Consider the following 27,285-nt stretch of genomic DNA (forward strand, 5'->3'; position numbering starts at 1 on the left):
CAAAATCTACAGAAATCTCCAAACTATGCCTTGCCTCCAGCCTATTCCTCACCGCTGTCATTAACCCTCAAATCTTCTTCTTCTTCTAACTCTCAATACCACTCCCTATACGAATATCCTTCTTCAGCTGTTCCAATACTTCCTCTTCACTCTCTGCATATATCAAAAGCATTATTCCTTTGATCCGCGGCTGCCCGCTTGTCATTACACCATCTAAATCGGAAAATGTACCACCAAACAGAAGAGTTTCTACTTCAATGAAAAGTTTGACACCAGAAATATACTGCAGGTACACTTCGAAATAATCTTGAAGAATTCCAAGATGATCTAGAATAACGGCGAGCCACTCGTGTCTTCATTAAGATCATTGTAGAGAGCAACATTTTGGACATAATACTTTGTTAGTATTTTGGATTACAAAGTTGAGAATGGGAAAACTAAGGAAAGTCTTGCAAGATTATTTTATATTTCGGTCAGAAAGAAAGCTAAGCCTTGCGTCGCGTGAGAAAACGGAAAAGCACATACTCATCTGCACTTACATGGTACGAACATCCTTCGGCAGAAGTCATCAGTTGGTAGCGGGGGCATCTCTCACTCAAATTGTTGTGCAACGCAGTGGTCTGAAATGGTGAATATTGATGATTTTGTTGCAGATGAAATAAGTTTCATCTGGCTAAACCCTAGATCTTATACTGGGGTCTCGAATTCCCTCTTTAATATCATATGCAAAAGTACCACCGGTATTTCTTTTTCATGACTACAATACGTGTGCAGACACTCTGAGAAGATCGCGAAAATTCGGTTATTTCATTCTAAGAAGCGTAGCCAAGTTATTGCCGCACAATATCAATACAATACGATTATCCTTAGCTCGCTGCCAAGAAATGCTTGATTGAAGTAGACCGGTAAAGCTTCGCGAGTGCAGTTCCCACTAAACTCAGTATACATAGTTCGGAGTTTACATGGCCAACTTGTGTGTCACCTCGTGATGAGAATGGGGGGGACAATCGTTTAGCACCAATCATGCGAGTCACCAAACTAGTCTTCAAGTATCATATATGAAGTTTCTACAAGATTTCCGTTCTTCTTTGTAACATGACATTTTCATAACTGGAATTTCAGAACCTCCGCAATCATCCTTAGCACCTTGATTGTTCTTTGCGTTGTCCTGAAGAACCTTATCAGAGAATTCAGTGCAGGTCTATCTGAGAAGCCTTGATCAAATCCACCCCAGGCGAATGTCTCAATTGTATCGACCTTTTTTTGGGTGCTCAAGCCTTCAACGTTGCCTTCGATATTTGCATTCTAACACTCCCAATAAATGCTATTTATAAGCTTCGCCTTTCGTTTCGCAAGAGAATAGGTGTGATGGCAATCTTTGCAGTTGGTGCATTGTAAGTCACTCTATCTATCATATATTTTGTGGTCCGGGTTAACCATTGATAAAGTATTACAATCGTCGCGATTATCTGTCTTGCTGTTATCTCGAGCGAAGTATTGGAACACGGCTCAGCTTTGCCAGACGTCACTTGTGAGTTACACATCTGCAAATATATCAATTAGCTGTCACTGACTTGGCTTCACAGGGTTCACAAGCAAGTTCTCATGGACGGTAATAGATCCTGCCGTAGGCTGCTTTGTGGCATGTATGCCGACCTATTCACCACTTGTCAAGCCTCTGAGACATGTTCGGGATTACGTGAGCCTAGTAGGCGTATCGTGGACTCGTTCATCTAATGCCAGCCGGAAAGGAACGACCAAAATCGAAGATAGCAATGCGGATAACTTCTATCTTGCAAATTACAAACCGGCTGGCACAAGAGAAGTAACGGTGGCCAGGAAATCCTCAAGCATCAACTCTCGACAAGAACTCCATCCTGTTCCAGGAACCGTAACAGTGAAGAGAGATTTCACTCGGGAAGACCATAGGGAGGATAACTGGTGAATCTACCACCCGGTCAATGCTGCATAATACACTGTATAGTGATTACAGTATAATGACAATCTGTGTCTTTGTAGGAAACATTTTGAAACCACCGGGATGATAAATGGAAGAATTAGAGATGAAATATTATGTACACGACGATGGGTAGCCTGAAGACCGAAAATAGTCCACTTGAGAAAAGTAAATAACACTTATAATTACCACGAATCTCGGCTTGAATAATGTCCTTCCACTTCTCACGCACCAATAGGTGTATGAACTGACGGGACACTCATCAACTTTCAAAATCTGTACCGAACCCATTTTTCAATTGATTGATATCAGAATCTATCTCTTTAACATTCAATCTTTAGGAAATTGTTGCAAGAATTCTCAAGACATTCGAACCAAGACTTCAAGAGATGTTATCAGGTCAGTTTTTGCAGTGCCGCGCCATTTCGTACACCATTATTCGGAATCTGTCCGCATCCATCCTGGTTAGATTATGCTATTGCATTGCATATAGTTAATTAGGCAAGGTGCCGGGTAAGCGCACATGACAAATACATTCTCTGTGCCGCATGTGCCACAACCCTTGCACTAAATCAGACGGAGTATAAAATGAATCTCAATACCTTTCATCACTCTCCATACTTTTCTCTCTTCAACCCTTCATCCTAGAACTGAACCCCACAGCATAAACCCTAATAACAATGACATCTCCCGCTCCATCACCCACCAAACACGAATGGCTAGTCATTCTTCCCGACCACGAAGGCGTGCTCCAAAAACGTCTCGAAGCCCGTCCCCAACATCTCGCCGGCGTAAAGCCGCTAGCCGAAGCTAGTGCCATTCTTTTCGGAGGCGCATTCTTTGATGATCTACCTCTAGAGGGAGAGACGCCTCAAGTAAAAGGAACAGTGCTTCTAGCCTATGCGGAGAGCAAGGAAAAGGTCTTGGAACAACTGCGTCAGGATGAATATACAAAGAGTGGTGTGTGGGACTGGGATAAAGTGCAGATTTATGGGTTTAAAACTGCTTTGAGAAAAGGATTAGATGGTGGGATATAGAGCTGTGAATTTGGCACTACTACCATGGGTGGTGATTTCAAAGAAATCGGTGCTCAGATTCGATACTACTGCTCGTATGGTGATAAATTCTAAATGGCTCAAAGTTGAAAGAGGAATTGGTTGAAAAAGGACAGGCTACCCATGTAGATGGTTTTCAGAATGTGTGTTGAATCGAATGGAGCCAATGTACATCTTAGAAAGGAAATATTAGGTTCAGGAATTCTTCAATGTTGAGACTGTTTATAGCTGCCTTTGGAGAATTTGTTGTTCGAAGTAATAGAACCAGGCAATTCCCGATTCGAAATTCATGTTATATGTTGACCATTAATCTGTGTGAGAGTAGCTACTTGGCCAGTTCACTTTCCACATTCATGCGTCCCGTTTCCTAAACTTGGAATATGGTTGAAATTGATTTTCATTGTGTTTTGTGTTTGAAATAAAAAATTCCGCGCCTGTGCCTTCCCACAATACTATGATACCATACCCTACTAAAATATCAATTGTGTACCTTCCATGCCGTCCAAATCCCATGATGCGTACGCTGTCAGTAAGACAAGAAAAAATAAAGAAAAAAAAGAAAAGATTAATCGCCGGAAACCGAGTCCACATGGGAACTGTGGTCATATATCTTACAATTTTATTCCTCCGCGGCTTTACCCTGCATTTGCGATATGCATACAGCCGTTCCATATGTCCACCCATTAACACTCATAGCTCCCTACCAACCCATAACCCCTTGCCCCTGTCCTCCGACATCAAATACTGCATTTCTCCAACCGCCGTTATTTTCTGCCTCTCCCTCCACTATCTCCTCTGCATCCCTGCCCTCCCTCTCCCAAACTTTAACAACACTACCTGGCGCATAAACGCCCTTGAAAACATTTCCTTTACTCTTTGCACCCCCTTGAACTCCCACATTTAGATACAGATCCGGATCTTCTTCTGGCTTCAATCTCGTAATGATTGCTTTAATAAAGGTTTGAATATCATCTGGCGACGATATTCTAGTTGCACGGAGACGTTCACGTGCATAGAGAAGTTCGCGATTGGCAGCATGGAAGAAATCGGCCAAGGCCGTGGAGAGTTGGTATTCTAGAGTTTTGCGGAGGATAGGACGAAGGAGAGGTTTGAAGATCCTGGGATCTGAGTTAGCATATCAATTAGTGATTAAATATAAAAGAGGACTTACCAGGCTAAGCAAGCGAACTTTGATTTGCTGAGTTTGTATGAAAGATGATGAATCTTAACACGTGTATCTTTCAAAGTAAGTATTTTCTCAAGCTTGTTGTGGCCGATTTCAACATCGAATTCGATATCGATACCCCTATCATCAAGTTCGAAAGAAGCGATCCCTTCATCGGCTAACCAAAACAAGCTTTTGTGTGCTCGGAGCCAGAATCCAACTTCATCTGCTCTAATTGACAGTCCTTGAATCTTGACTGTTACTACAGAAGTAACCTTTGAAAAGGTACGGAATCGAGCTTTTTGAATTGAGAGATCATTATAGGTTTGGATCTTGAGCCGATATGGTAGAAAACTGGTATGATTGACAGTTCTACCGGGTTCGAGGATGAGATTCTCAAGAAGAAGATCAATTTCTGGGACAGATATCTCGAGACGAGGAATTGGTACATATTGAATGGCGGAGATGAACATGGGTATTAATACGGTGGAGAGATCAGTGAAGAGCTCGGTGTTGGAGGTTTTATTGAGTGGGTTGAGAATGTTCCATATTTTCAACGTTGTGTGAACCAGTTTGGAAACGTCTTGATCATTCATTACTGAATCGAATGTTGTGCGTGCTTGTTTGAGCAAATTATCAATATCCTTTCGAAGGGGAGACTCGGTGCCCACTTCCTTGGTTTTTTCTTTCAATTCCTCGACCTTATTGGCGGCAGCATCGAAGAATTCTGGATCGGAAAGCATCTGTTGAATTGATTTTGCCAATTCTCCCATGAGATTTTCGAATTCGGGATCTTTTTGAGAGTGCTCCATAACTTTGTTGAATCGCTTCTCAAGTTCTTTCCATGCATCCTTGTCACCAAAAGAACTCATTAAAGACCAACCATTCTTCACTGCACGATCAAGGGCTGGGTTTGGTTCAACATCATCCTGAACAGCGCTGATAGATTCATCCACAGCTCTAGAATAAGCTTTGGCGTATCTATGAATGAGAAGACCAATTGTGTTGACTGAGTCCGAATAATCATTCCGTTTTGTCAATTTCGTAACCGCTTCCTTCAAACGATATCGTAAAGTCTCTCTCTGCTCCCCAGAAATGTTTTCCTTCAAGCTTTCACCTGCTTGTCTACCTGCCTTTTTGAAGCCATTCGTAACAACTTCGCCAATCTCACTTGCTTCAGCTTGAAGGTCTTCTTTGGGAATGGGCTCACTTCTTTCCTTTCCTGGCTTCTTCATTGCTTCATTTTCGACATCCGATGGCTCAATTTTATTCGCAGCATCTTCTGCGACATCTGATACCGTCTTTGCTGTGTCTGCAAAGACCTGTCGACCAATGGTATTGAGGTCTGAAAGGAATATTCGAAAATCGGAATTTGTCAATAGAAGACTACCAACAGTTTTGATACTTGCGTATGCTGTGACTGGTCAGATATCAGGATATTATATATACCATAGACAATACTTACCAGCTGAGGCATCTGCTTTTGCTCTTGTGCTTGTGGCTCTTTCAATAAGATCTGATGTGTTGACAGAGATTCTCGAGTGTATCAAGAACCATATAAAGTCTTGGATCTGATCTCCGTCATTCTTATTTCTTAACAATTCAATGAACTCCGTAAGCCATTGCTTCGAGAATTTGATCAATCGTCTTCCGCTATCTGTCAATTCTGGATTGTCCGGATTTAAAACATCTGATGCCAATAGAGTTCTCAAATTGATTATGGCTTGTTCAGTAGATGGCATAAATCCCTTGGATAAAGCTCTAATCATCTGATAAGTATGCAACTTCTGATGAACCGTTCTCTGTAATGAAGTATCATCCTCATATTGAGGTAACAATGGACGAGTATCGTCACCTTTTGACTTTCTTGAACCAAAACATGAAGACATTTCGGGATATGGTGATAGTGGAGAATTGGAGGTGGAGAATTGAGATTGAAGGGGTCTGAAGTCTGAGGATGAGATGGGAATTTGAAGAATTGGATTGTTGACGGGATCAAGCTGCATACAATGTAGATCAACTCCACACTTACTCAATGGCTGCAATTGGTTAGAAAGGACTACTATCTTGATTTGTACGAGTATTCCTTCAATTGATGATTGTGTGTCAGAACTTAAGTTAAAGGGAGCAAAGACTCCCGAGACTTCATTTCCTTGCTTTTGTTGTTTTTGTTGTTTGGTAACCAATGCCGATAACGCCTCTTCTGCTCAGCCAACTGAGGCTGGGGCCTAGAATCACCTACGTCATCTCGGTCATCAAAGGTGGTTGATGTCATGGATCGTTGGCGCTAGGATAAACTAAAGACCGGGCTGATCAGAGGGTCACGTGGAGATAAGGAGTCAGCTCAGATGAGATTGAGGTCGTACGTAGGAGGCAGCGAACATTTTTAATTTTCGAGTACGTACTGTCGTCATTCCAAAACGATCTTCTCAACTTTTTGCTTTTTCACTATTGAGCGGCATATACTTACTAGCCAACCGACACTGAATAGAAACTTACCAAAATACTCATTCAGCAGTAAAGCGCACATTCTCACTTCAAATTCGTAGTCATCCATCAACCCCCACCTCATACAAACGAATAGCTTTCGCATCGTCAAAATGGAACAACGGAAGGAGGATATAACTAGAAGACCATTATACGGTAGGAATGCAATCTTTGGGCGCGAATTTCCTAGCTAACAAGCAATAGTCTATGACCTTCCACAAGATATTTTATCAACACTCGCGCGCAAAGACGATTCCAACGACGCCAGTGACGACACCTACCAAGCAGATACCAATCCACCTACAGTCACGAACGAGCGAGTTATACAAACCAAACCCGGAGATGTAGGATCAAAGTCCTGTTCGCTATGCAGTGTAACTTTTTATACTGTGGAAGACCAAAAGAGTCACGTACGATCGGATTTCCACAACTATAATTTAAAGCAAAAGATCCGAGGGGCAAAAGCTGTAACGGAAATTGAGTTCGAGAAGCTGGTAGGAGACCTCGACGAGAGTCTGTCAGGATCCGATTCATCAGATACCGAAGAAGATGAAGAGGATGGAGGGCGCAAAGAATCAACATTGAGCTCATTACTCAAGAAGCAAGCTGTTATAGCATCAACAAGCAATGAATTTGATGATAATCCTGGCTTAAGAAAAAGGACGAGAGGCTCTGGAAAGGCTCCAATGATATGGTTTACAACACCTACGATGCCGAAGAACACTTACCTTGGGATATACCGGGCGATTTTCACAAATGAAGAGCTAGAAAAGGAAACCCCAATGCACGAAATTGTTCAGCGAAAGCAACTCTCTCCGAAACCTCAGATCAAAGTACCAGTCAATAATGAAGGTGTTCCGTTACCAGAATCTTACAAAGGTCCTCATATTTTTATGTGTATGATAGGAGGTGGTCATTTTGCTGCCATGGTCGTATCTCTTGCCCCTAAGCAGGTCAAGAACCCACAGGCAACGACTGGTCCATTGACTAAAGAAGCAGTTGTACTCGCTCATAAAACATTTCATCGATACACGACCCGTCGCAAACAAGGAGGAGCTCAATCTGCCAATGATTCCGCAAAAGGAGCCGCTCATAGTGCTGGATCTAGTCTTCGTCGTTACAATGAACAAGCTCTACAAGATGAAGTACGTCAACTTCTCACTTCATGGAAAGGCATGATAGATACTTCCGAATTACTGTTCATCCGTGCCACTGGTACCACTAATCGACGTACTCTATTCGGACCATATGACGACCAAGTATTAAAACAAAATGATCCTCGAATTCGTGGATTCCCATTTAGCACGAAAAGAGCCACGCAAAACGAACTTATGCGCTCCTTCGTTGAACTCACGCGTGTCAAAATTCTTGAAGTAGACGAAGAAGCCCTCGCAGCCAAACGTGCCGCCACTCTCTCGGCACAACAATCCCTCGCCGCTAAAAAAGAAGCAGCAGCAGCATCAAAACCTCAACCCAAAAAGCTAACAGAAGAAGAAGAAACGGCACTTCTGCATACATCACAACTACAATCCCTAATCCGTCGCTCAAAACTCCCTGCTCTATTATCTTACCTCCAAACAAACTCGGTATCTCCAAACTTCCATTTTCAGCCCGAAGAACAAAATTATCATGCGCCTACCCCCTTGCACTTAGCCGCGAGTTTAAATTCTAGATTATTAGTCGAGGGATTATTATTAAAGGGGAACGCGGACCCTACGATTAAAAATGGAGATGGGAAAACGGCTTTCGAATTATGTGGAGAGAGAAGTACGAGGGATGCTTTCCGAGTTTGTAGATACGAATTACCTTCTCCCAAAGGATATACTTGGGAAAACTCAAATGTTCCTTCAGGATTAAGTAGAGAGGAAGCGAGCAAAAGAGACGCGCGGGAAAAAGAAGAGGAGAATAAGAAGAAAATGGAAGAGAAAAGGATAGATGATGAGAGGTTAGCGAAAGAAGAAGAGGAGAGGGAGAGAGAGAGGAATCTTAAAGGAGGAGGAAAGTTTAGTAGTAGGGGAGGAAAGGGAAAGATTGTCGGAGCAGGCGTACAGGCTAGTGGACAGGAAAAGAGAGAGCAGGAAATGAGAGATATGACGCCGGAGATGAAGATGAGGGTTGAGAGGGAGAGGAGGGCGAGGGCCGCAGAGGAAAGAATGAAGAGGTTGGGGTAGGGGTTGCTGAGGTAGAGGTAGAGGTAGAGCTTGGGTAATTGTGTTTTTTGATGTAAATAGATATCTATATCTGCAATCCACACCTGATACCGAAGACCTGCCTGATGTCTTGTCATTTCACACTACATAGTATACCTACCCAGATCCCAAAATACCAACTAAGCTATCAAAATTCCATCAATTCAAACATGGATACCTAAGATACCCTCCTCATATCATCTTGTCTCGTACCATCCCCTTCTTCCGTCCCTTCCCTCCCCTTTCTCTTCCTCTATAATCTCAAACACATCTCACTCTATCACTATATCACTCTATCACCACATCATCCCCTGAAAAGAAGAAAAATAAAAGTACTACGCTAAACTAGGTTGATATAACACCTCCTCTCATTCTTATTAAAGTGGTCACTATCTACATAGTTCTAGGTAATTAGCAAACGACTTAAGTATCTCCCAGTTCGATTTAATTCGATCCATTTCAATCTGATTCAACCCTCTCTCTCCCCCCCCTCCCACATCCTCCATCTCAAACGAAGGCTCTTCTCTTCTCTTCCCCTGTACTTAATACCCCGTATGAAAATGACCGAGTACCGAATCCGTTTCATTTCGTATCATCTCATAAATGCAATGTATGCACAATCTGATTCTCAGCTCTCCCTTCTCCATACCATATTCACCGCCTCAACTCCCTTCCATTTAACCATAGTAATCTTGATCTTGATCTTCCACAAAAATCCACCCCACTCCATCCTTCTATAAACTCAACCCATCCTATCCAAACTGCAAGACCAAACCCCATAATCAATTCTCAGCCACCAAAATATACACACGCAACCACTCCATCACATCCATACCACACCAATGGCAGAACTCCACTTCAGTCACCTTCCATAATTACCGAATCTCAGATCTCAAATCTCAAATTTCGTATAAATCAAACCCCCTATAGCATCTTCAACACCTCTTCTTCGAAACGCATTATCATCGAATCATTAGTATGTATGTAAAAGAACGCCATCCCGACGAAGATCTGCCCAAGCCAGCCAGCGCATAACATAGGAAAGTCGACAAAGTGTCGTTGTGCAATGAATACCCAACTTCAGCTCCCCAGCTTCCAGTCCCTCCATTTGAACATTCGCTTGACAACCACTCTCTTGACATGCAATCCAGCTAAACAGTCAAGAGTTATTGACCGGTGAATCTGTATCTCAGTACTTCCCAACCCCCATTGGAATGTTTGCACATACCAATGCCACATTACATATCCGTACTACCGGGTAACCTAACCAATTTATGTCCATGATGTTCTTTGGGCGGTAAATGATTATGCCCAACCACTCTATTCAAACTCCTATTCCCTAAGCCTGAGCATTTACTAGCATCGATGATTGTAGTGGGTTCATCGTAACTATCAATCTGACAACACTCAACGTTCTTCATCCAACGATTTTTTGCCACATCTGCAATGGTCGCTCTTTGTTTGGGGTCGGGATTGAGCATTGTGAGAAGTATGCGACGAAGAGCAGGTGGATTGATATGTTTGTCGAAAAACGAAACGTGAGGATAATCAGAGTCTGTTATGGAACAGTCGTTATGCTTGCAGTTCCATTTATCCCAGCCACGGACGAGTTCGTCGTAATGGGGGGAAGTGTTGGGCTTGGCTCTTTCCCAAAGACAGCCGCTGGCGGTCATGCAGAGCATAACAATAGCAGCACTCCATACATCTAGAGGCCTTGGGTCGTATTCACCTAGTGAGGTTGTTAATATGGGACATAATGTAAAGCAAGATACGTGTTCACATACCTTGTTTCTCAAGAACCTCTGGAGCAATATAGGGAGGACTGCCACAGATGCCAGGAGCGCAAAGTCTGGTTTCAGTCATATCCTTTCCACATTCACCTCTGGCGGCTCTGAAACCAGGATGAATACCAGCAAAGACTTCGGAAACACCAAAGTCGGTGATCTTGAGCTTGCTATCCTTGGTTATCAATAAATTCTCAGGCTTGATATCTCGATGAGCGATTCCGTTACTATGAAGAAATTGAATGCCTTGAATCAGTTGCTTGAATAAACATTGACGATCCTTTAGATGGTCCTCCTTGTTGAGGTACTTTTGATTAATGAGACTGAATAGATCTCCTTGTTCGCAGTACTCCATCACATGGTTCCACCGACCGTTGTGTGTACAAAGTCGAAAGGTCTGTACAATGTTTGGGTGACGGGCGGCTTTTGCGATCGAGTATTCCGATTTGACTTTCTTTTCGTAGTCTTCTTCCTTTTCCGTCGTAGACTTACCACGGAATTCTTTCACAGCAAATATATTGTTTGTGCCATTCTTGACGACAAGTTTCACATGGGCTGTGGCACCTTTACCAACCTGTTTTCCACGACGTCCTATGAATGTAGTTTGCTGATGGTATTCTTCATCCAATTCTACGACATCAACAAGGAGGTCATCTGGTAGACTCATACTCATACGTCTTGACTTCAAACCAATTCCAGTCTCGGCTGGCATGGCCCAAGGCTCGCGCAACATCTGCTGCACTCCTTCCGTGACAAAGCCATTATTCAAATCCCAATCAACGCTTGTGGCACGTTGAGGAGCTTTGGATTTATCTTCTATTGCCGATGTATCAAAAACAATCTTGGGTCCATGATTCTGAAATACATTCATCAGGCTCATGCTTAGACCCGTCGAAGATCTTTGTTTCTTAGTCATATTGACGTTCTCGCTTGGTCTTATATCTGAGAACAAGTTTTCTTGCGATGATTGCGTTTCTGAGGGAGCGCTGGGTGAAGGTGGTGTATTCGTACGGGAGGTAAATGCTGTAGTAGAAGTTGATGCTCGTCCGATCGACAATCGGCGATGCTCTTTGCCTAACATTGGATCGGAACCATTATTGTTTTTAAGAGTAGTCGGATTTGTAAGATTGGTCTGGTCATTCAAGACGGTTGTACTTAAAGTTCCAATTTGAGAATTTGACCTCTTGAAGAACTTCGAAACTTTACCTCTCAAACCCGAGTCTTTTGTAGTAAGAGTTGGTCTTTTCGAAAGCGGAGTTGGAGCAGAAGATGGGTCTGTGTTTCCTCTAATGGGTTGTAGGGAGGAGAATGGTGTCTGCGCATTCGATCGAGGTAGAGGAGTCGCAATAGTACTGACTATTGTAGGAAGTTGAATTGAAGACGGCGGAAGCTTACGAATGAGATCATGAGTAATCTCACTTCCAGTGAGTGCTTTAGGATTTTGGTGAGGATTTTGGAACTCTGTAGGAGTTACTGGCTCATTAACAGCTTCACTGCTGGTCTCGTACTCGTATTCTTCGGGAATGGAATCGACTTGACGAGAATCTATCGAGGAAGGTCGACTCGATTCTGCAGAAGGAGAACTGGATTCAATATGAGGAGGATGATGTAATTGATTCGAGATATTAGGAAAAGCGGAAGACAACGTAGGGTGAGTAAGTGGTAAAGTAGTGGTCGCCATGATTGCTAATCTGGTGAGCTGACACTGTACTTTGAGACAAATCAACGAAAGAGTCAGGAAAGTACGAATGACGAGTAAAAGTTTGATGTTTCTGAATTCTGAAATTTGAGAGTTTGTGCCAGTAATCCAGTTACTAATATAAAAAATAGCGATTTAACTCGTGAGCTAGTTGAATCGAGTAGCGTGTTAAGAGGAGTAGTATAAAGTTTTTCTTGGGAGGGCTAGGTCTGGTTTCGGTCTGGTCAAGTGGGAGAAGCAGTATCTGTGAGACCGTTTGACTGTCTTGTAATCGTTCACTAGTAGTTCTGTAGATCTAGAACTTCTAATCTGCTTCAATTGTATTGTGGTATCTTCGTGAAGGGTATCTTCTCGGAAGTGTGAACAATGCGATAGGATTGACTGATTCCACTTTCTCTCCGGGAGGGATTAAATATAAATTAAAGGAAAAGAAACATGGTAAGAAGGATCGGAATGATCTCGTTGATGAGAGACAAAAGTAGCAATGATGTAGTTTTAGTCTGATTGAGAAATCAAATCCAAGGACTGGATGAATTCTTAGGAAGAGGCCGTTGGTTGACCGCGGTCAAAGGAGGGGAGAGAAATGGATCCAATAGGTTCTTGTTAATTGCGAAGACGAGGCTTGATGCATAGAAGGCTCGGTAGAAGCAATAAACCTGCAAACTTGTTGTTGAGAATTAAAAGAAGGGTGTGTGTATATCTTACGTTTGGGCGAATAGAGAGGCTTCAAGAAGATCTTGGTTGATGCGGAGCATGAGGAGGTGAATGGCGAGATATGGAACCGTGATACCTTGATTGAAAGGCAAAGGCAGAGAGAGGTCAAGGTAGGCAGGGATGGCTTTGCATGTGCAGGCGTACGTATAAAATAGGAATAAGTAATACCTAGTACTGTGAAAATATGCGGGCTGATCGCAAATACCGTAATAATGATAATGCTTGCTGTCTTGGGGTCATACAAGAAGAATGTTGTTTTGCGAACAAAATCCCGAGTAGCTTTTGCTTGCGTGTCTACCGTGCTAGATAACGACGATGATGGCTTTTGGCTGGCTTTTTGGCGTTGGGCTTATGATTCTTCCCTTTTCAACATCCATTTTGATAGATTTCTATGACATGCTGGTAACATTGAATGGCGTATCAATATTTATATTTCTCATTTGCTTTTGATATGATGTACCTGTCGGTATAACAAAGATATTTACCTATCTATCTACCGACCGACCGACCGGTCTTTACGTATTGACTCTACCGGATATCAATCGACGGAAAGACGTGATTCTATTGTCGAAATGACTTATTTTTATTTTTATTTTTCTTATCAATTATATCTCCGAAGTCAGAACAAAGGGATCTGCCATGGAAGTGAATCTAATTGGTCAATAATAGAGCGATAATATTCAATTACTCTTCAATGAGAAGAGACAAGAAAACGGCAACTCCATGCCGAGAGATTGGCCCATGAACTTTGTCGAGGAATGATGCGAAAGGGTTTTCTTCTAATTTCTCTACCAATTTTCTGATGGTATGAAGTGGGGAATTGAATGCTACATACTGCATGCAGATAATGCCAAATAGTACAATTTGATTGAGCTGAAAGATGTCTGGATTTGATATTGATATTGATATTGTGATTGTGATTGTGATTGTTATCGATGGATCGAGACCATTTTAGAAAACCTCTTCGCTTATTTCCTTTCCTTTCGTTCCTTTCCTTCCTTTCCTCCCATTCCGCCTTGATTCCGCCCTTCAATGTGTAGGTACTCATACTTTAATACCTACCTAGTAGTTACATTACATGCATACTACCAATACCTTATCTCATCCTTTCAAATCCACCTGGGCACATACATTCAAATAGGAAGTTATTCCAATCAATGCATCTACATCCCACGCGATGAATCCTACGAATCTTTCAGCTTCTAAATATTACAACACGGTCACTTACCTCACCGACCTTCCTTCCGAGTACAGTTATCTTTCTTTGAAGGCTGGTTACATTTGGAAGAATATTACCTTGATGCTACATTGTATGAGCCAAGCCAAAGTACAACACTTAATAGTACAGCACACGAATGGTACTTCTCGTTTTCGAAGCTTATGGTACAATTGACTTTCACTCTTTGCTGGATGTTGAGTTGTTGAATCGCCAAGGCAGGCAATCTTCGATAATAGATCTCGAATCTGTCTCTTAATATGAAAGCCAAGAGAAAAGTAACCGTCGGTATTGCATTGCACGGAACGAACAGCGGATTGAGGGACGCCTTGTATACCTTTGCCAAGGCTTTATTGTCATCAAACGGATATCAGAAATGGAGCAGACGATATTATCACGAAAAGAGCCTGTCTCTGCAGATAGAATTGTCCAAGTGATGATACATTAGTTGTTATCTGAACTTTGAACAAACACTCAATCCATCTTCCTGGCAGCTGGTTTCGAATGTTACTTACACACGGTTCCAAGCACATCTAGACCTCCCGACCTAAACAGTCCAGCCACACGGAAGAATTATCTACATTAGATATTATGCCGAGAAGATCTTGTGCGTATGAAGTAGAGGAAATGAGGAACGCTAGAAAGGTTGGGGTCGCCAAATTGTTCTATCTTCTATGAGGAACAAGGGATCATTTCATGCATGATGTGCATGCAATAGATTTCTAGCCTTTTGATGTCCGTCGCCATGTCTGAGGTCCGAGTCACCCGAAGAAGAATATATGCTGTTGATCATTTTCATCTCTCGGTTCTTGAAGGAGTCACAGGTGCTTCACAATGTCGTGAAATTACAGTAACTCAACGAGTTACTACCGAGATTACTTGTCAGCCAGCGCCTGTACTCTAGGAGAAATGGAAAAGTTGTGTCCAGACAGACAAGGGACAATATCAGGTCCATTGAAGAGCCTCTCATAAGGCAGACGGAGCAGGCAAAAACTTGGTCACTATATGTTTCTAGATCTCCATGATTCATATATATTGACGCCTGCATCGATATCCTTGAAAGATCCGGCTTCTCATCTCAACAAGTCGCTACTTGACTTTTTTAAAGTTATATTCGGCCAAGAGACCTTGCGCATGGGGCGGCTATAACTATTGTGATACCGAAATCACTCTTCTTTTCAACAATCCTAATCCTCCTGCTTTGTTCTTACAACAGGTAACGGGTACAACTGATCCACAACATTAGTGGCTCGAAAATCGCTCAAATGTAAGCCTCATTCGTTGTCACAACACGGGACCATCAAGGTTAAAATTAAGCAGAAGTCGGTCGCTCCTATGTAGAGTACATTTTGGTACTTTATGGAAAGCGACAGTTACTTGCAGTTATGTATTTGACTTCGAATCACATTTTGGCGATGATGGCAAAATCCCAAGACCTGCAAGTAGGTCAAGTGAGGTATCACAAAAATGCTTCTATGCCAAGTGATCATCATCTTGCCCCTTGCCCCTTACACGTTCCCTTTAATCAATATCTAGTTTTGCTAATCTAATGAATCTTGGAAGATATGAGATTTTTAGATCTCACGATACTTGCACAAACGTTCATCCTTTAGTCTCAAGGACCCTTCCCCACAAATGTGATGGGGCGACAGTTCGACTTTAGACCTCAATTGGGATTAGTTGATTGTCAAACATCCTTGAGTACCGCCGATAACCCACTGAAGTATGCACGTACCATGGCGGGGTATCGACGACACCCCACCAGCTGTACTGCAGTGTTGCCAACTGCCAACTGGTAGTGAGTGAAAGGGGACATCAAATGGAAACATGGAGCTTTGAATTCAAGACCGTTGGGTTACACACACCAAATATGAGACGGAGCTGGATCTTAGAGGAGAACCTTGAAGCCTTCGCCAGATGTCATCCAATAGATTGATTACCGCACAACTCGACACTTTGAACACCACGCGCCTTTTCTTATGACTTGTCAGCTTTCATTCCGGAGCAATCATTGAAGCTCGTGGGCATCTATATTACCTAGGCAATCTTCAAGGCGATTGAACAACGTCTTTAATTCATTACAATTTGAATTTACGTCCAGTCATGATCTTCAATCTTCAATGCCTAGGCTTAGCATTGTGATCAAGTACTGACGCCGATGGCTTGTCATGTACAACCACCATTCGAATTTCATTTTATCATTCAACCGACGTCTTTTTCCGAACCTTGGGAATTATTCCATTTCTGGAGCGATGACAGCCACATTCATCGCTCAATATCAATTTAATACTCATTGAATTCTACCCGTCATATATTTTATTCTTGGCTTTCCTACCAATTTCTTATTCTTCCAAACAAGCTTTCTTCCCTAGGAGAATCTAGACACTCTAAATACTGTACCTGCACGATTTTGCATGTATCTGAATGTGGTCATATCGTGCATGAAAAGTCAACGGGGAGTATTGCGATCTTATTGTACTCGACCTGTAGTTCTCAGCATGACTCAAGACAATCAAAATACGAGCATCTGCACAATTGCGCACTTATATTAAAATTATCTAGGTCTCAAGCTATTAACTCTCAGCTCGTCAACGTACAGTAAGTAGCTCTTACATTATCCAATGTCCTTGCGACACTTCATCCATACTCGGTTTGAAAGCCTCAAAAAAATTATCAAGAAGCGGTCAACCGGAGTAAATTGGCCCAGAACCTCCATCTACGCCGCAAATTTTAATAGCAACTCTTGTATCCAATAAGGAAAACGTTAACGCGCGTCCAAATCCTTCTGTGAGGCATTTAAGCCGACCGCATTTTCCAGTACAGTCAATGTTGCTAGCCATACCTTCCCGTATTATCTAATCCATCTCCATTGGTAATTTCAGTTAACATACCTTAGGCTGATGGTGAAGCCCTTAAGCCTATCCGGAATCCACCTTCCCGGATTGCGAGAGAGAGGTGCATAAAGTTTATGCAGCTTTATGCGCATAAGTCGCGTGCCAAAACATATTTGGGAGACTTGGTATGACCGAACTAATAATCATCTGATCTTGTGGTCAAGAATATACGTCGGGAAAGTCTTGGTAGCAGACTTTTCATGTGGTGAAAATTTTTCGCGATTCTTTGGCAGAGGAGAATTATTGGTAGAGCAATTGAAAACTGAGGCTCTTACCTTTGCGCTTCCGTATTTTACCTATTTTGGGGGATCTGTCGGTATGGAAAGTTCCTTTCTGCTAGATTATCTGCATTGAGCCGAGATCGGGCTGTTGCAGGATACTCGTGGGCATTGTTAACGGACCTCGGGTCGCTGCTCCTATGCTTATAGCTTCATATATGATTGCTTGACGTATATGTACCTGCTTTTGTCGTTTCTATCTATATGCGTTGTTCTTTGCAGCATGCTATCAGGTTTGTGAAGCATGAATAAGGCTGGGCTTGAACTGCAAGATTCATCTCAGGTCGACGCGTGGGGGTGAGAGCGGGTGTTGAATCATTGAGATGCTCTATTGCTTGCGGGTTCTCACATCCATCAAAGTGTGTTGATCTATTATCATTTCGGTATATACGTACAGCATCTTCCATCTGCTTTTTCTATGTCCCTATATGCGTATACGCATCCCAACATTCAACAACATCCCTCATCTGATTGAAATAGTCGGTGAGTCTCCTCCTTCGAAGAGGTCTTGAAACGGGGAGGTTTCTCGATCACACGATCACTCACATCAATATTTAGCATGCGCGTTCACATCAGTTGTTCTAGTTCTTATCTAAAGTTTGGTTTACCAACCTTGATATCTTCACTGGCAAGAAAGTCAATATTCTTGTTAGTTTCGACAATTTTTCATCTTGTTGCATGTCTGAATATTCAATTACACTTATAACTCATTAATTTCACTCTTTACGTTTGATTCACCTCACAAAATACCAAATCATCTTCTAAGATTTTGAATATTCATATTAGTGAAGAGGGTTTGAAAGCTTAACAGTGCTACGTCATGTCTATTAAGTTCTCCTCAAGGCTTTAGGAAAGACTTCGTTGACTTTGATTCCGTTCTTCAAAAAAAAAAAATGTGTATTAAAACTCTTGATTTCTATTGGGAGTATGTGCTAAGCACTGTGATAACAACTAATATAGTACTCTAGTAATGTAATACACTTGATTCGTCTTCAATACCCATGAGAGAATGAAAGTAACTCATTACACTCTGATTCATATAGCATCTACCAGCATGGCTTTTTACATATAATTATAGCAAATCGTTCTGATTATATTTAGTATCGAAACGGAATGAGTTGAGTGTCTACTCTATTCCATCTAGTATACTGTTATGAAGAATGGCTATGTCTCCTAAAATTTTTAAATTGTACCGCATCTTATCTCATCTCATTCCATTCATTTGTCTCCTTGCGTTACTATACCATGGATATTAAAATAAAAAAGTTCTATTGATCTTTGACATTCTTCATTCCTTTGCCCGAACTATTTGGAAGACTTCACGTCTGTTGGTTTGGACTAAGTCGGGTTCGCTAAGTAAGGATAATGAAATAGATTTTGCATGTCGATAAATCCTTCCCTTTTCTATCCTCTATTTCTGCTTCTCGAAATCCTATTAAATATTCCTTTCTTTTCCCTTCACCTTAGTTCTCTCCCCCCCCCCCTCTCTCTCTCTTTCCCTACCTAGTGGAGATCTTCCATTCAGATCCTTTTTTTCTTCAGATCTTAATCCATCAAAGCCTATCCATTCAATACTCGAAAAAAAAAAGCCCCAGATACATCCGAAAGCCATCAATCATGAAACAAACTAAACCCTCCCCCTCTCTCCTGTCCCCACAAAACTAAACTCCCACCAAAAAAATTATTCCTGTCCTCGGAGAGACTCGAACTCTCGACCTTTGGATGGCACAGTAATTGTTATCAACTACCTCATATAGAAATATGAGACCAACGCTCTAACCAACTGAGCCACGAAGACTTATTATGATTCATGCGGCGGGGCGTGTTATGTGGAAGTATATTATACAGATTTGGGAACATGAAAAAATGGAGTAAATATTTATGGTTTATTTTTTCTAATTTTTTTGCCGCATTGGTGGGTTTCGTTGGTGGAGAGGTGGAGTGCTTCGCTTCGGAGAATTTTGATGTGAGCACTGGGATTGTGGTGTGTGGGTTGGATAAGGGAAGGGTATGTACTGAGGGCTCCGTTCGCTCCCCTTTTGACCCACTTGGATCCGGTTAGGGTTAGGGACCTCGAGGGAGATGTAGAGTTGAGTGTGATGTTTGTTTGTATTTGTATTTGTATTTGTATTTGGTTGGGAAGAGATATATATATATGTAGGTGTGTATATATATGTGTGTGTACTTATATATACTTGTATGTAAGACTTGTATGTACTTGTATGTACTTGTGTGTAAGATTTGTATATAAGACTTATATGTATTTCAGATACTTGATATTTATACTTTGTATAAGATGAAGATGAAGATGAAGATGAAGATGAAGATGAAGATGAAGATGAAGATGAAGATGAAGATGAAGATGAAGATGAAGATGAAGATGAAGATGAAGATGAAAATGAAGATGAAAATATTATTATCTATATGTATCTATTTAATAGTAATTATATTAATCATTATTAGATATTCTACTAATGGATAGATTATGAAATAGATTCTTTTGTATAGGAAATAGGGGGAATGCTAGGGAGTGAAGATTTGGAATTGGAGTTGGAATTGGAATTGGAATTGGAATTGAAATTGGAATTGGATTTGGAATTGGAATTGGAATTGGAATTGGAATTGGAATTGGAATCGGAATTGGGATTGGATTTTTTTATCGATATTTTAAAAGGGAAATAAAAAAGAGGAAAGATTGACTGATTCTAGATTAATCGATTGAGGGTGAAAAGAAGCGGATTCTTTATTTAAGTTAATGATACGATTTATTACTCTTGGGGTTGAAGGTTGAGAGTTGAGAGTTGAGAGTTGAGAGGGAGAGAGGGAGAGAGGGAGAGAGATTTAGATTCAGATAGATATTAAGGTATAATTATAGTATATAATATAAGAAAAATAAGAACGATAATAAGAACAATAATAAGAATATAAAATATCTCTCGAGATCATACTATATTACTATTTCAAAAAGAATAAAAGGAAAAAGGGAATAGTTATAGTTATATAATAATCATAAGCATAAATACATTATATTATATCAAACTCAGAATCTCATATATATATATATATATATATATAAATTTTGTTCTATAGTATTTCACTCTGATTCTAATTCATCTTGATTTATCTGTTCCTCTTGATCTTTGTTTATTTATAGGTATTATTATAGGTATTATTCTTAGATTATTTATATATTATTAATAAATCATAATCATTATCTCTATTATTATTTTTATTATTATTATTATTTTATTTTTTTTATTATTATTTTTATTATTATTTTTATTATATTTTTATTATTATCTTTATTATTATTTTTATTATTATTTTTATTGTTATTTTTTATTATATATAGATATATATATATATATAAATATACATACAAATACATATATCTATATCATATCTATTCATATTCATATCTAATTACATCCTAATCCTAAATCCGAATCCGAATCATATATATATACATATATATATATATCACCAAAACAAATCTATATCTTATTATTATTATTCTTCCTTCCTCTTTTCCTTCACTTCTTCATTTACTCCTCTCTCCATCCCTCACTACAACAATATATTCTCCTCCCTTCTTCCCCCCTTCCCTTCTTCCCCCCTTCTCCCCTTCTCCCCTTCTCCCCTTCTCCCCTTCTCCTCTTTTCCCCTTCATCCCCTTCCCCCACATACCCCCCTAAAAAATACACACCAGTAATACCAAACCCCGTCATAATTCATTAGATATTAAATCCCTCTCCCTCTCTCTCTCTTTCTCTCCCAATACAACTCTCAATCTCCATCCCAATCTCCATCCCCATCCCCACAAACCCAAACCCAAACCCAAACCCAAGCCGTCGAAAAAATAATAAATAGATAGATAAACAAACGAATAACAAACAACAATTCCGGAAAGGAAATTCCTCAATAAGTATTAAGTATTAAGTATACACTCAATATACACTGATTGGAAAGAAAGAGAGATAGAAAGGAAGAAAAGAAGAGAAGAGAAGTGAAAAAAGAAGAAGGGAAGAACAGATGCAATAAGATGCAATAACAACAAAAACAAAATATCAGAATACATCAATTCGTGCAAAAGAAGCCTGAATGAAGGAGAACAAGAGCATTATTCAAAACGCCTCGAAGATCCGAAAAGATTATTACATCAAGGCCTGGAGGTAAGTTTGCCATACACCCAGACTCTCTCGAGCTCTCAGCAAGCGAGTAAAACCATGATACTGTATGACCGCGCGAGCGATACATATCGCTATTAAATACGAACGATCCGCCGAATGAATCTCGTCTCGAATCTCGATGCCGAGATGAAAAAGTAAAAGAATGTCATCTCACTCAATCATACTCAATTCGAAATGTTCCGAAACCGTCGTCTTGCAAACCCGACAGGCCTGTTTCCCAGTTCGCAAGAATGGTAAACGTGAGATCTTTCACGACTTTCTCTTCAAGCAACAATCCTTCTATTTCGGTGCTGCCCCTCTCAAACTCTGTCCCAAATGACTTGCGGCAATGCTACTCGCCGCCCTCTCACTTCTTCTTCTATTCGCACCACTAATCCGTTCACTCCCACTTCCAATCCCGTTAATACTCTCAGCTTGTTTTCCATTTTCTCTCAAACCCCTCGGACTCTCCTTCTTCCCCCTGGGCTTCCACCCCTCATTCCCCTTACTCTTCCCGCTACTAGCAGAATGTCTCTTCTCCCTGCTCCTCTCACTCACACTCCTCACCTCACTCGCTATACTGCTGAGACTCGAGATCCACGACGCGGTATCCCTCTCCTTACTACCCAAACAACTCCCACCGCCTCGTTCCCTATCCACTCTCCCAATCCTCAATTTGCGCAAGATCCTCCGAATCGCTCCAATCGGCTCACACAGGTAGAAAATTCCCATGTCATCAAACAATGATATCCATTCCACATTACATAATTCTAGGAGTGGTTTGCATAGCATCAAAATCCCCAGGTCATCTAGGAAATTGAGGAATTCGAGTGCAATGGGAGGCGCTTCAGTCGAAATGAGTGTGGAAGCGCTTGAAAAGGTTGCCGGGTCTGAAATAGTGTATGGAGGAGAAGGAGGGAGACGAGTGGGAGCTGAAGCCTGAGGGGTAGGAAGGGCTATGGTGGAGGGGAAAGCAGCGGGGGAGCGGGAGTGCGAGACACGTTCATTGGATGTATTGTTTGTGGAGTGGGAAGGAGGACGGGCATGGCGGGATCGATGAGATCGATGTTGAGTTTGGTCAGCGAGTCGAGGTTTGCCCAGGGAATCGACGCTATCATTGGAGATTGGGGAGTGGAAGGTGGATGCGGTTGAAGGGCTGCGGGTAGAAGAATCATGATGGGTCTGTGTACGTGTGCGTCTACGTTCGCGTTTACGTTCTGGGTAGGAATAAAGTGATGGTGGTGGCGACATTGATGATTGGCTTAAGTCTGAATGTCTGAGGTATCGAATGGATTGTCTGGTAAAGGCGCTGGCTGTATGTAAGGAAGATCGTGGTTGCGGTGTGGATTGGTCTTTGACAAGAGATGTGATTGAATAAAAAATGTGTGATGAAGTGGACACGCAGTGAAAATTTGAATAAAGAAGATAAGGAATATGCAAGTCAAGTCAAACGTTGGCAAGTGAGCAAGTGAGCAAGTGAGCAAGTAGAAAACACTTAATTGAAGAGATGTGGATTGACAAATATCAACCAATTCAGATACATACATACAAAGCAACACGAAAATGAAAATGATTGAACAGAGAAAGGAGAACTTTCTGGACCTTTAAAAAGTCGAGAAACTATATAATACTCATCGACCACCGAGTTGCAAATCCCCATGTTACCATCGTAACAATGCCATCATCTCTATCACTTTTTCCAGAGAGAAGGATCCAAAACCAAGACATTGAGGCTCTATTTAGAAGATGATGGAAACGTGACTATTCACCGTTCGTTTCGTTTGGTTCTTTTGGAGGCGTATCTCTGCCCAAACTGCAGTGGCCCCTTCTCCCAATTACGCAATTCTATTACTGGCGACTTCGCTGGCAATTTGACCCTCCTAGTCTCTAGACCTTTCCATTTTTGAAGATACCCACCTTGTGCACGAGGATGCACAGTAATTTATTTTTCTCGCCTCATGGATTTCCATTTGATATCGATCTCTCGTCCCTCGCATGGCTGTACGCCGGACGATTGTCATTCAATCAGAACGATGTAAAATATGGACGTGAAAGAATTCGGAACGATTGGCAACACGTTTGTAAATTCGGGGGCGGGAAAATAATTGTGTACCTACCTAGGAGTCTAGGACCTATCGTATAGCTATCGGCTTTTCTTTCGATCTCGGCTTTGAGAGAAGATGTATGTACTCAGGCATTCATACAGCCTTCTTTTGACAAAAAAGAGAAAAGAGAGAAAAATGGATTGTGGAATGAAGAAGTTATGGAGCTGACGGGCAAATGTGATTCTCGCTCGTGCCTTTCGTGCCTTGATAGAAAAGAGATGGATCGCTTGTGACGTGTTCAGGGGAGATTTCTTTGGGAATTCTTTGGTTTATAGTGAAGCGTGAAGAGAAGCTAAGGCCGAGCCCTGAAAATCCTTTCTTCCTCTTTGGGTCTCTGATCACTTTTTAAGGGTTAGGGATTGCAGGACATGGATGGGACATGGGCGAGATGGGGAAAAATAGGATTGACGGATTTATTATTTGAAATTAGATATCTGATGGCTGGAAATGGTTACCTCGTCAATGGGAAATGGAAAATGGGAAATGGTCAACGGGGAATGGTCAACGGTCAATGGTCAATGGCAAATGGTACAAGGAGATCTTCCGGTAGATATATTAAAGTATCATTTGGATGGAGGATCCATCGATCTTGTGATGGGAAGAAAAAGGAGGGGGAGCATGGGGAGAATGGAGAAAAAGGGGAAATATGGAGAAAGGATATGGAGAAAGGGAGAGAGGGAGGCAAAAAGGAAGAGAAGACAGGAAAAGGGAGAGAAGACAGGAAAAGGAAGAGAAGACAAGAACAAGAAAAAGAAAAAGAATAAATAATCATTCAAATATCCAAATATCAGAAAATCAAAAAATTATGCCCATATTAGTACCGGTTTCACAAAGACCCTTAATTCAAGCAATTATGATTCACGGACCGATCCGTCATTAATCATTAGTCCCAAGGGAACCAATCAGTTTGACACATTTGATAGATGAAAGCCGAATGGAGTACCGGAATAATGAATTTTATGCAGTAACAGCATTATTTGCATATGTTTCCCAGGTGGGATTTTGGGATTTATTTAGACCGCAAGGACAAATAAAATTGGATGTATAATGACAACACACCAGAATATATATCGGTATGGATGTATGGTAGATGAGTAAATACAAGGGAGATAGATAGGTGGATGGAAAGTATGAAAGATTATATAAGAACTTTGATAGATTATGTGAGGAGAGGATGCTAGGTAGTAGTGCTTTATTTATTTGTTTGTTTGTTTATTACTTTTTACTTTCTTACCCTCCCTCCTTTCACACCGATATTTGAATGGAGAGCAGAGCAAAGGAAGGGGAGAGAAGAAAGAAATCTATCAATGACTTTTGTTCGCAAGTGATAGGATGATGATCAGATAAGAAAGACATAAAAGAAAGCACGAAAGAAGAAATTCTTTTTCTTTTTTCTCACTTCACTCTGACTTGATTAGGAAGTGGATCGTGCTCTTCCGTCATAATCCCGTCCCGAGGATAATTGCTGATTGCTGATTGCCAATTGCTACCTTACTCAAGTCACACACACACACATACCTTCACACACCCATACCACATACCACACACCCATACACCAGAAGATCATCAGCCTGAGCCAGTATTAGATTTTGATATCAGCTTGCGACAAGTTTTACATTGACTTATAACTAATAAGTTACCACCACCTATACCGGTACTTAGGTAGCTGCTATATTGGATCATTTACTCCCATTTGAAATCCATCCAATCCATCCAATCCACCCAATCCACCCAATCCACTCATTCCATTCTTTCAAACGATTTCAAACGAATTCCATCACAAGAAATCTCCTGGGTATGACCTTATTCATAACCCATCTAATAACATTATACACTACCATATCATATCATACCATACCTTGCCATACCTACAATACAACCATCCCCATTTCAAATAAACAACATACAATTCACCTCTAAAACAACCTATCAATTCTTTTTTTCCTTCTCTTCTGCAACAAGTGCTCTAAATATGGCACATTTAATTCGATTACCACTCTCTCATTCCGGCTCTACAGTCAATTCGCCAATGGCCGGTCATCTACATCACATTGGGCAAGCTCCCACCTCCTTCTTTCCTCCCAATACCTCTTCTCCAGCACAGTACAAATATCACTCATCTCCCAGCGGTGGTCCGATTTCTCCTCCTCATACTCGATCTGCTTCGGCAGAAAATACTGCTGCCGAGCTGGTCGAAGACTTCAGAAGATATTCGCACAACTTGAGAGAACAATTCGAAGGGGAACGAGCGCACATCTTGGCAGACAGGCAGCGTGCAATTGAAGTGATAGCAGAAGAACGAGAACTATGGGATAAGGAGAGAGGAATCTTAATTGCTCGAATTCGTGAACTCGAAGCAAGATTGAAAGAAAAGGGGGATGTCGTATCACCAGCTGGAATCTTCAATCTGGAATTGGCAAATTTAGGATTCAGCCCAGCAGCAAACGTATTCACTAGTCCAAATGGTGTACCGATCATTAAAGGTCCTACGAAAGCAATGGCATCTCCAGGAAGCGGAAGTACAGAATCGAAAAAATCATCGCACGGTCACCCAGAAATAAAACAAGAAACAGGAAGAAATGCAGATGGATCCCCATTTTACGCACCAGCACCACAAAACCCCACGAGAACATTTTCAGCAGAATCTGAAGCTCTGAGAGTCGAAGATATTCATGCGCCCAGACAAACACCGATTCAAGTCATTCAGGAGTTGACTCCGTCTGATTTTGTTGGATCATCTCAATATGCATCACCGGAACTCTTACATCCATATCATTCTGCCGTACATTGGGAGAAGGCCGAAAGTAACAATGGTGATATCATAGGAGCGGATAGTATAGATATATCAAAAATTGCTCCACATCTCGAAGGTGTACCCATCAAAGCCAGCGCCGTAGATCCAGTATTCGTCGCACATGTTTTAAGTCCCAGGTCTGCCAGTCCGAGATTAAGTCCAAATGTGAAGCCGCCAGGAAGAGATGTTGGATCGAGCTTAGGAAAAGCACATCTGGAACCAGAAAATAAGAGATTAACGATGTATGCGGGTCACACACCTAATCATTCCATTTCACGCTTTTCCGATTTGGTCAAAGAGTCTCAAGAGGCAGAAGGGGATGAAACACCAAGAGGTTTTGACGGACTTGTTCATCGGGGTTCCCTAGCGCCAATTCCGGATGAAGACGAAAGAATCGCGCTCGATAGACTACTACCAGATGAAGAGGATGAAGAAGTTTATGATCGCCCTCTAACAGGTCCATTATGTCTTACGAATGTTCCAGCCAGAGATGAATTATTCCTTGAAGCGCTTACCGAGAAATTGGAAGAAGTTAAAAACTCAAGACCGGGTAGTAAAGAAGTTAGTCCTACCGGTAGCGCAGGCACCTCGAGCCCGGTCTTGGAAATGAAAAAGGCGAGGAATAGGTCGATTGGTGGTGGAGGTGATGACGGGAGGGGTATGGAAGGAGAAGGACATGATTCTGAAGATGAAGATGAGGATGATGAACCAGGACCTGTTCTGTTGAAAATGAAGCCGAGTATGAATTTTGGAAGACCAATGGGACAGAGATGATTTTA

At 41.4% G+C, this 27,285-nt stretch overlaps 10 protein-coding genes across 10 annotated transcripts; 7 read left to right on the forward strand and 3 right to left on the reverse strand.

Moving 5' to 3' along the window:
* Window positions 1–1,368: 1,368 nt before the first annotated feature.
* On the forward strand, window positions 1,369–1,945 carry EAE98_004917 (uncharacterized protein; the record flags this gene model as incomplete). The annotated part of the gene is made up of 3 exons (XM_038952538.1): window positions 1,369–1,394; window positions 1,449–1,531; window positions 1,587–1,945. 3 exons carry the CDS (start codon window positions 1,369–1,371, stop codon window positions 1,943–1,945), a joined length of 468 nt encoding a protein of 155 aa, XP_038811188.1.
* A 692-nt stretch (window positions 1,946–2,637) lies between these two features.
* On the forward strand, window positions 2,638–2,994 carry EAE98_004918 (uncharacterized protein; the record flags this gene model as incomplete). Its single annotated transcript, XM_038952539.1, has 1 exon — window positions 2,638–2,994. One exon carries the CDS (start codon window positions 2,638–2,640, stop codon window positions 2,992–2,994), a length of 357 nt encoding a protein of 118 aa, XP_038811189.1.
* A 718-nt stretch (window positions 2,995–3,712) lies between these two features.
* Window positions 3,713–6,066, reverse strand: EAE98_004919 (uncharacterized protein; the record flags this gene model as incomplete). The annotated part of the gene is made up of 3 exons (XM_038952540.1): window positions 3,713–4,130; window positions 4,184–5,591; window positions 5,643–6,066. 3 exons carry the CDS (start codon window positions 6,064–6,066, stop codon window positions 3,713–3,715), a joined length of 2,250 nt encoding a protein of 749 aa, XP_038811190.1.
* A 711-nt stretch (window positions 6,067–6,777) lies between these two features.
* Window positions 6,778–8,835, forward strand: EAE98_004920 (uncharacterized protein; the record flags this gene model as incomplete). The annotated part of the gene is made up of 2 exons (XM_038952541.1): window positions 6,778–6,820; window positions 6,869–8,835. The coding sequence occupies 2 exons, from the start codon at window positions 6,778–6,780 to the stop codon at window positions 8,833–8,835; spliced, it is 2,010 nt and encodes a 669-aa protein (XP_038811191.1).
* A 1,256-nt stretch (window positions 8,836–10,091) lies between these two features.
* On the reverse strand, window positions 10,092–12,318 carry EAE98_004921 (uncharacterized protein; the record flags this gene model as incomplete). The annotated part of the gene is made up of 2 exons (XM_038952542.1): window positions 10,092–10,582; window positions 10,638–12,318. The coding sequence occupies 2 exons, from the start codon at window positions 12,316–12,318 to the stop codon at window positions 10,092–10,094; spliced, it is 2,172 nt and encodes a 723-aa protein (XP_038811192.1).
* Window positions 12,319–15,684: 3,366 nt separating this feature from the next.
* On the forward strand, window positions 15,685–16,065 carry EAE98_004922 (uncharacterized protein; the record flags this gene model as incomplete). The annotated part of the gene is made up of 2 exons (XM_038952543.1): window positions 15,685–15,708; window positions 15,880–16,065. 2 exons carry the CDS (start codon window positions 15,685–15,687, stop codon window positions 16,063–16,065), a joined length of 210 nt encoding a protein of 69 aa, XP_038811193.1.
* Window positions 16,066–19,650: 3,585 nt separating this feature from the next.
* Window positions 19,651–20,120, forward strand: EAE98_004923 (uncharacterized protein; the record flags this gene model as incomplete). Its single annotated transcript, XM_038952544.1, has 3 exons — window positions 19,651–19,672; window positions 19,735–19,878; window positions 19,954–20,120. 3 exons carry the CDS (start codon window positions 19,651–19,653, stop codon window positions 20,118–20,120), a joined length of 333 nt encoding a protein of 110 aa, XP_038811194.1.
* Window positions 20,121–21,907: 1,787 nt separating this feature from the next.
* On the reverse strand, window positions 21,908–22,858 carry EAE98_004924 (uncharacterized protein; the record flags this gene model as incomplete). Its single annotated transcript, XM_038952545.1, has 1 exon — window positions 21,908–22,858. The coding sequence occupies one exon, from the start codon at window positions 22,856–22,858 to the stop codon at window positions 21,908–21,910; it is 951 nt and encodes a 316-aa protein (XP_038811195.1).
* A 1,316-nt stretch (window positions 22,859–24,174) lies between these two features.
* On the forward strand, window positions 24,175–24,480 carry EAE98_004925 (uncharacterized protein; the record flags this gene model as incomplete). Its single annotated transcript, XM_038952546.1, has 1 exon — window positions 24,175–24,480. One exon carries the CDS (start codon window positions 24,175–24,177, stop codon window positions 24,478–24,480), a length of 306 nt encoding a protein of 101 aa, XP_038811196.1.
* A 1,204-nt stretch (window positions 24,481–25,684) lies between these two features.
* EAE98_004926 (uncharacterized protein) lies at window positions 25,685–27,280 on the forward strand (the record flags this gene model as incomplete). Its single annotated transcript, XM_038952547.1, has 1 exon — window positions 25,685–27,280. One exon carries the CDS (start codon window positions 25,685–25,687, stop codon window positions 27,278–27,280), a length of 1,596 nt encoding a protein of 531 aa, XP_038811197.1.
* Between the last annotated feature and the right edge of the window lie 5 nt (window positions 27,281–27,285).

The sequence above is a fragment of the Botrytis deweyae genome (assembly GCF_014898535.1).
Source record: "Botrytis deweyae strain B1 chromosome Unknown BDEW_009, whole genome shotgun sequence".
NCBI classification, from domain to species: domain Eukaryota; kingdom Fungi; phylum Ascomycota; class Leotiomycetes; order Helotiales; family Sclerotiniaceae; genus Botrytis; species Botrytis deweyae.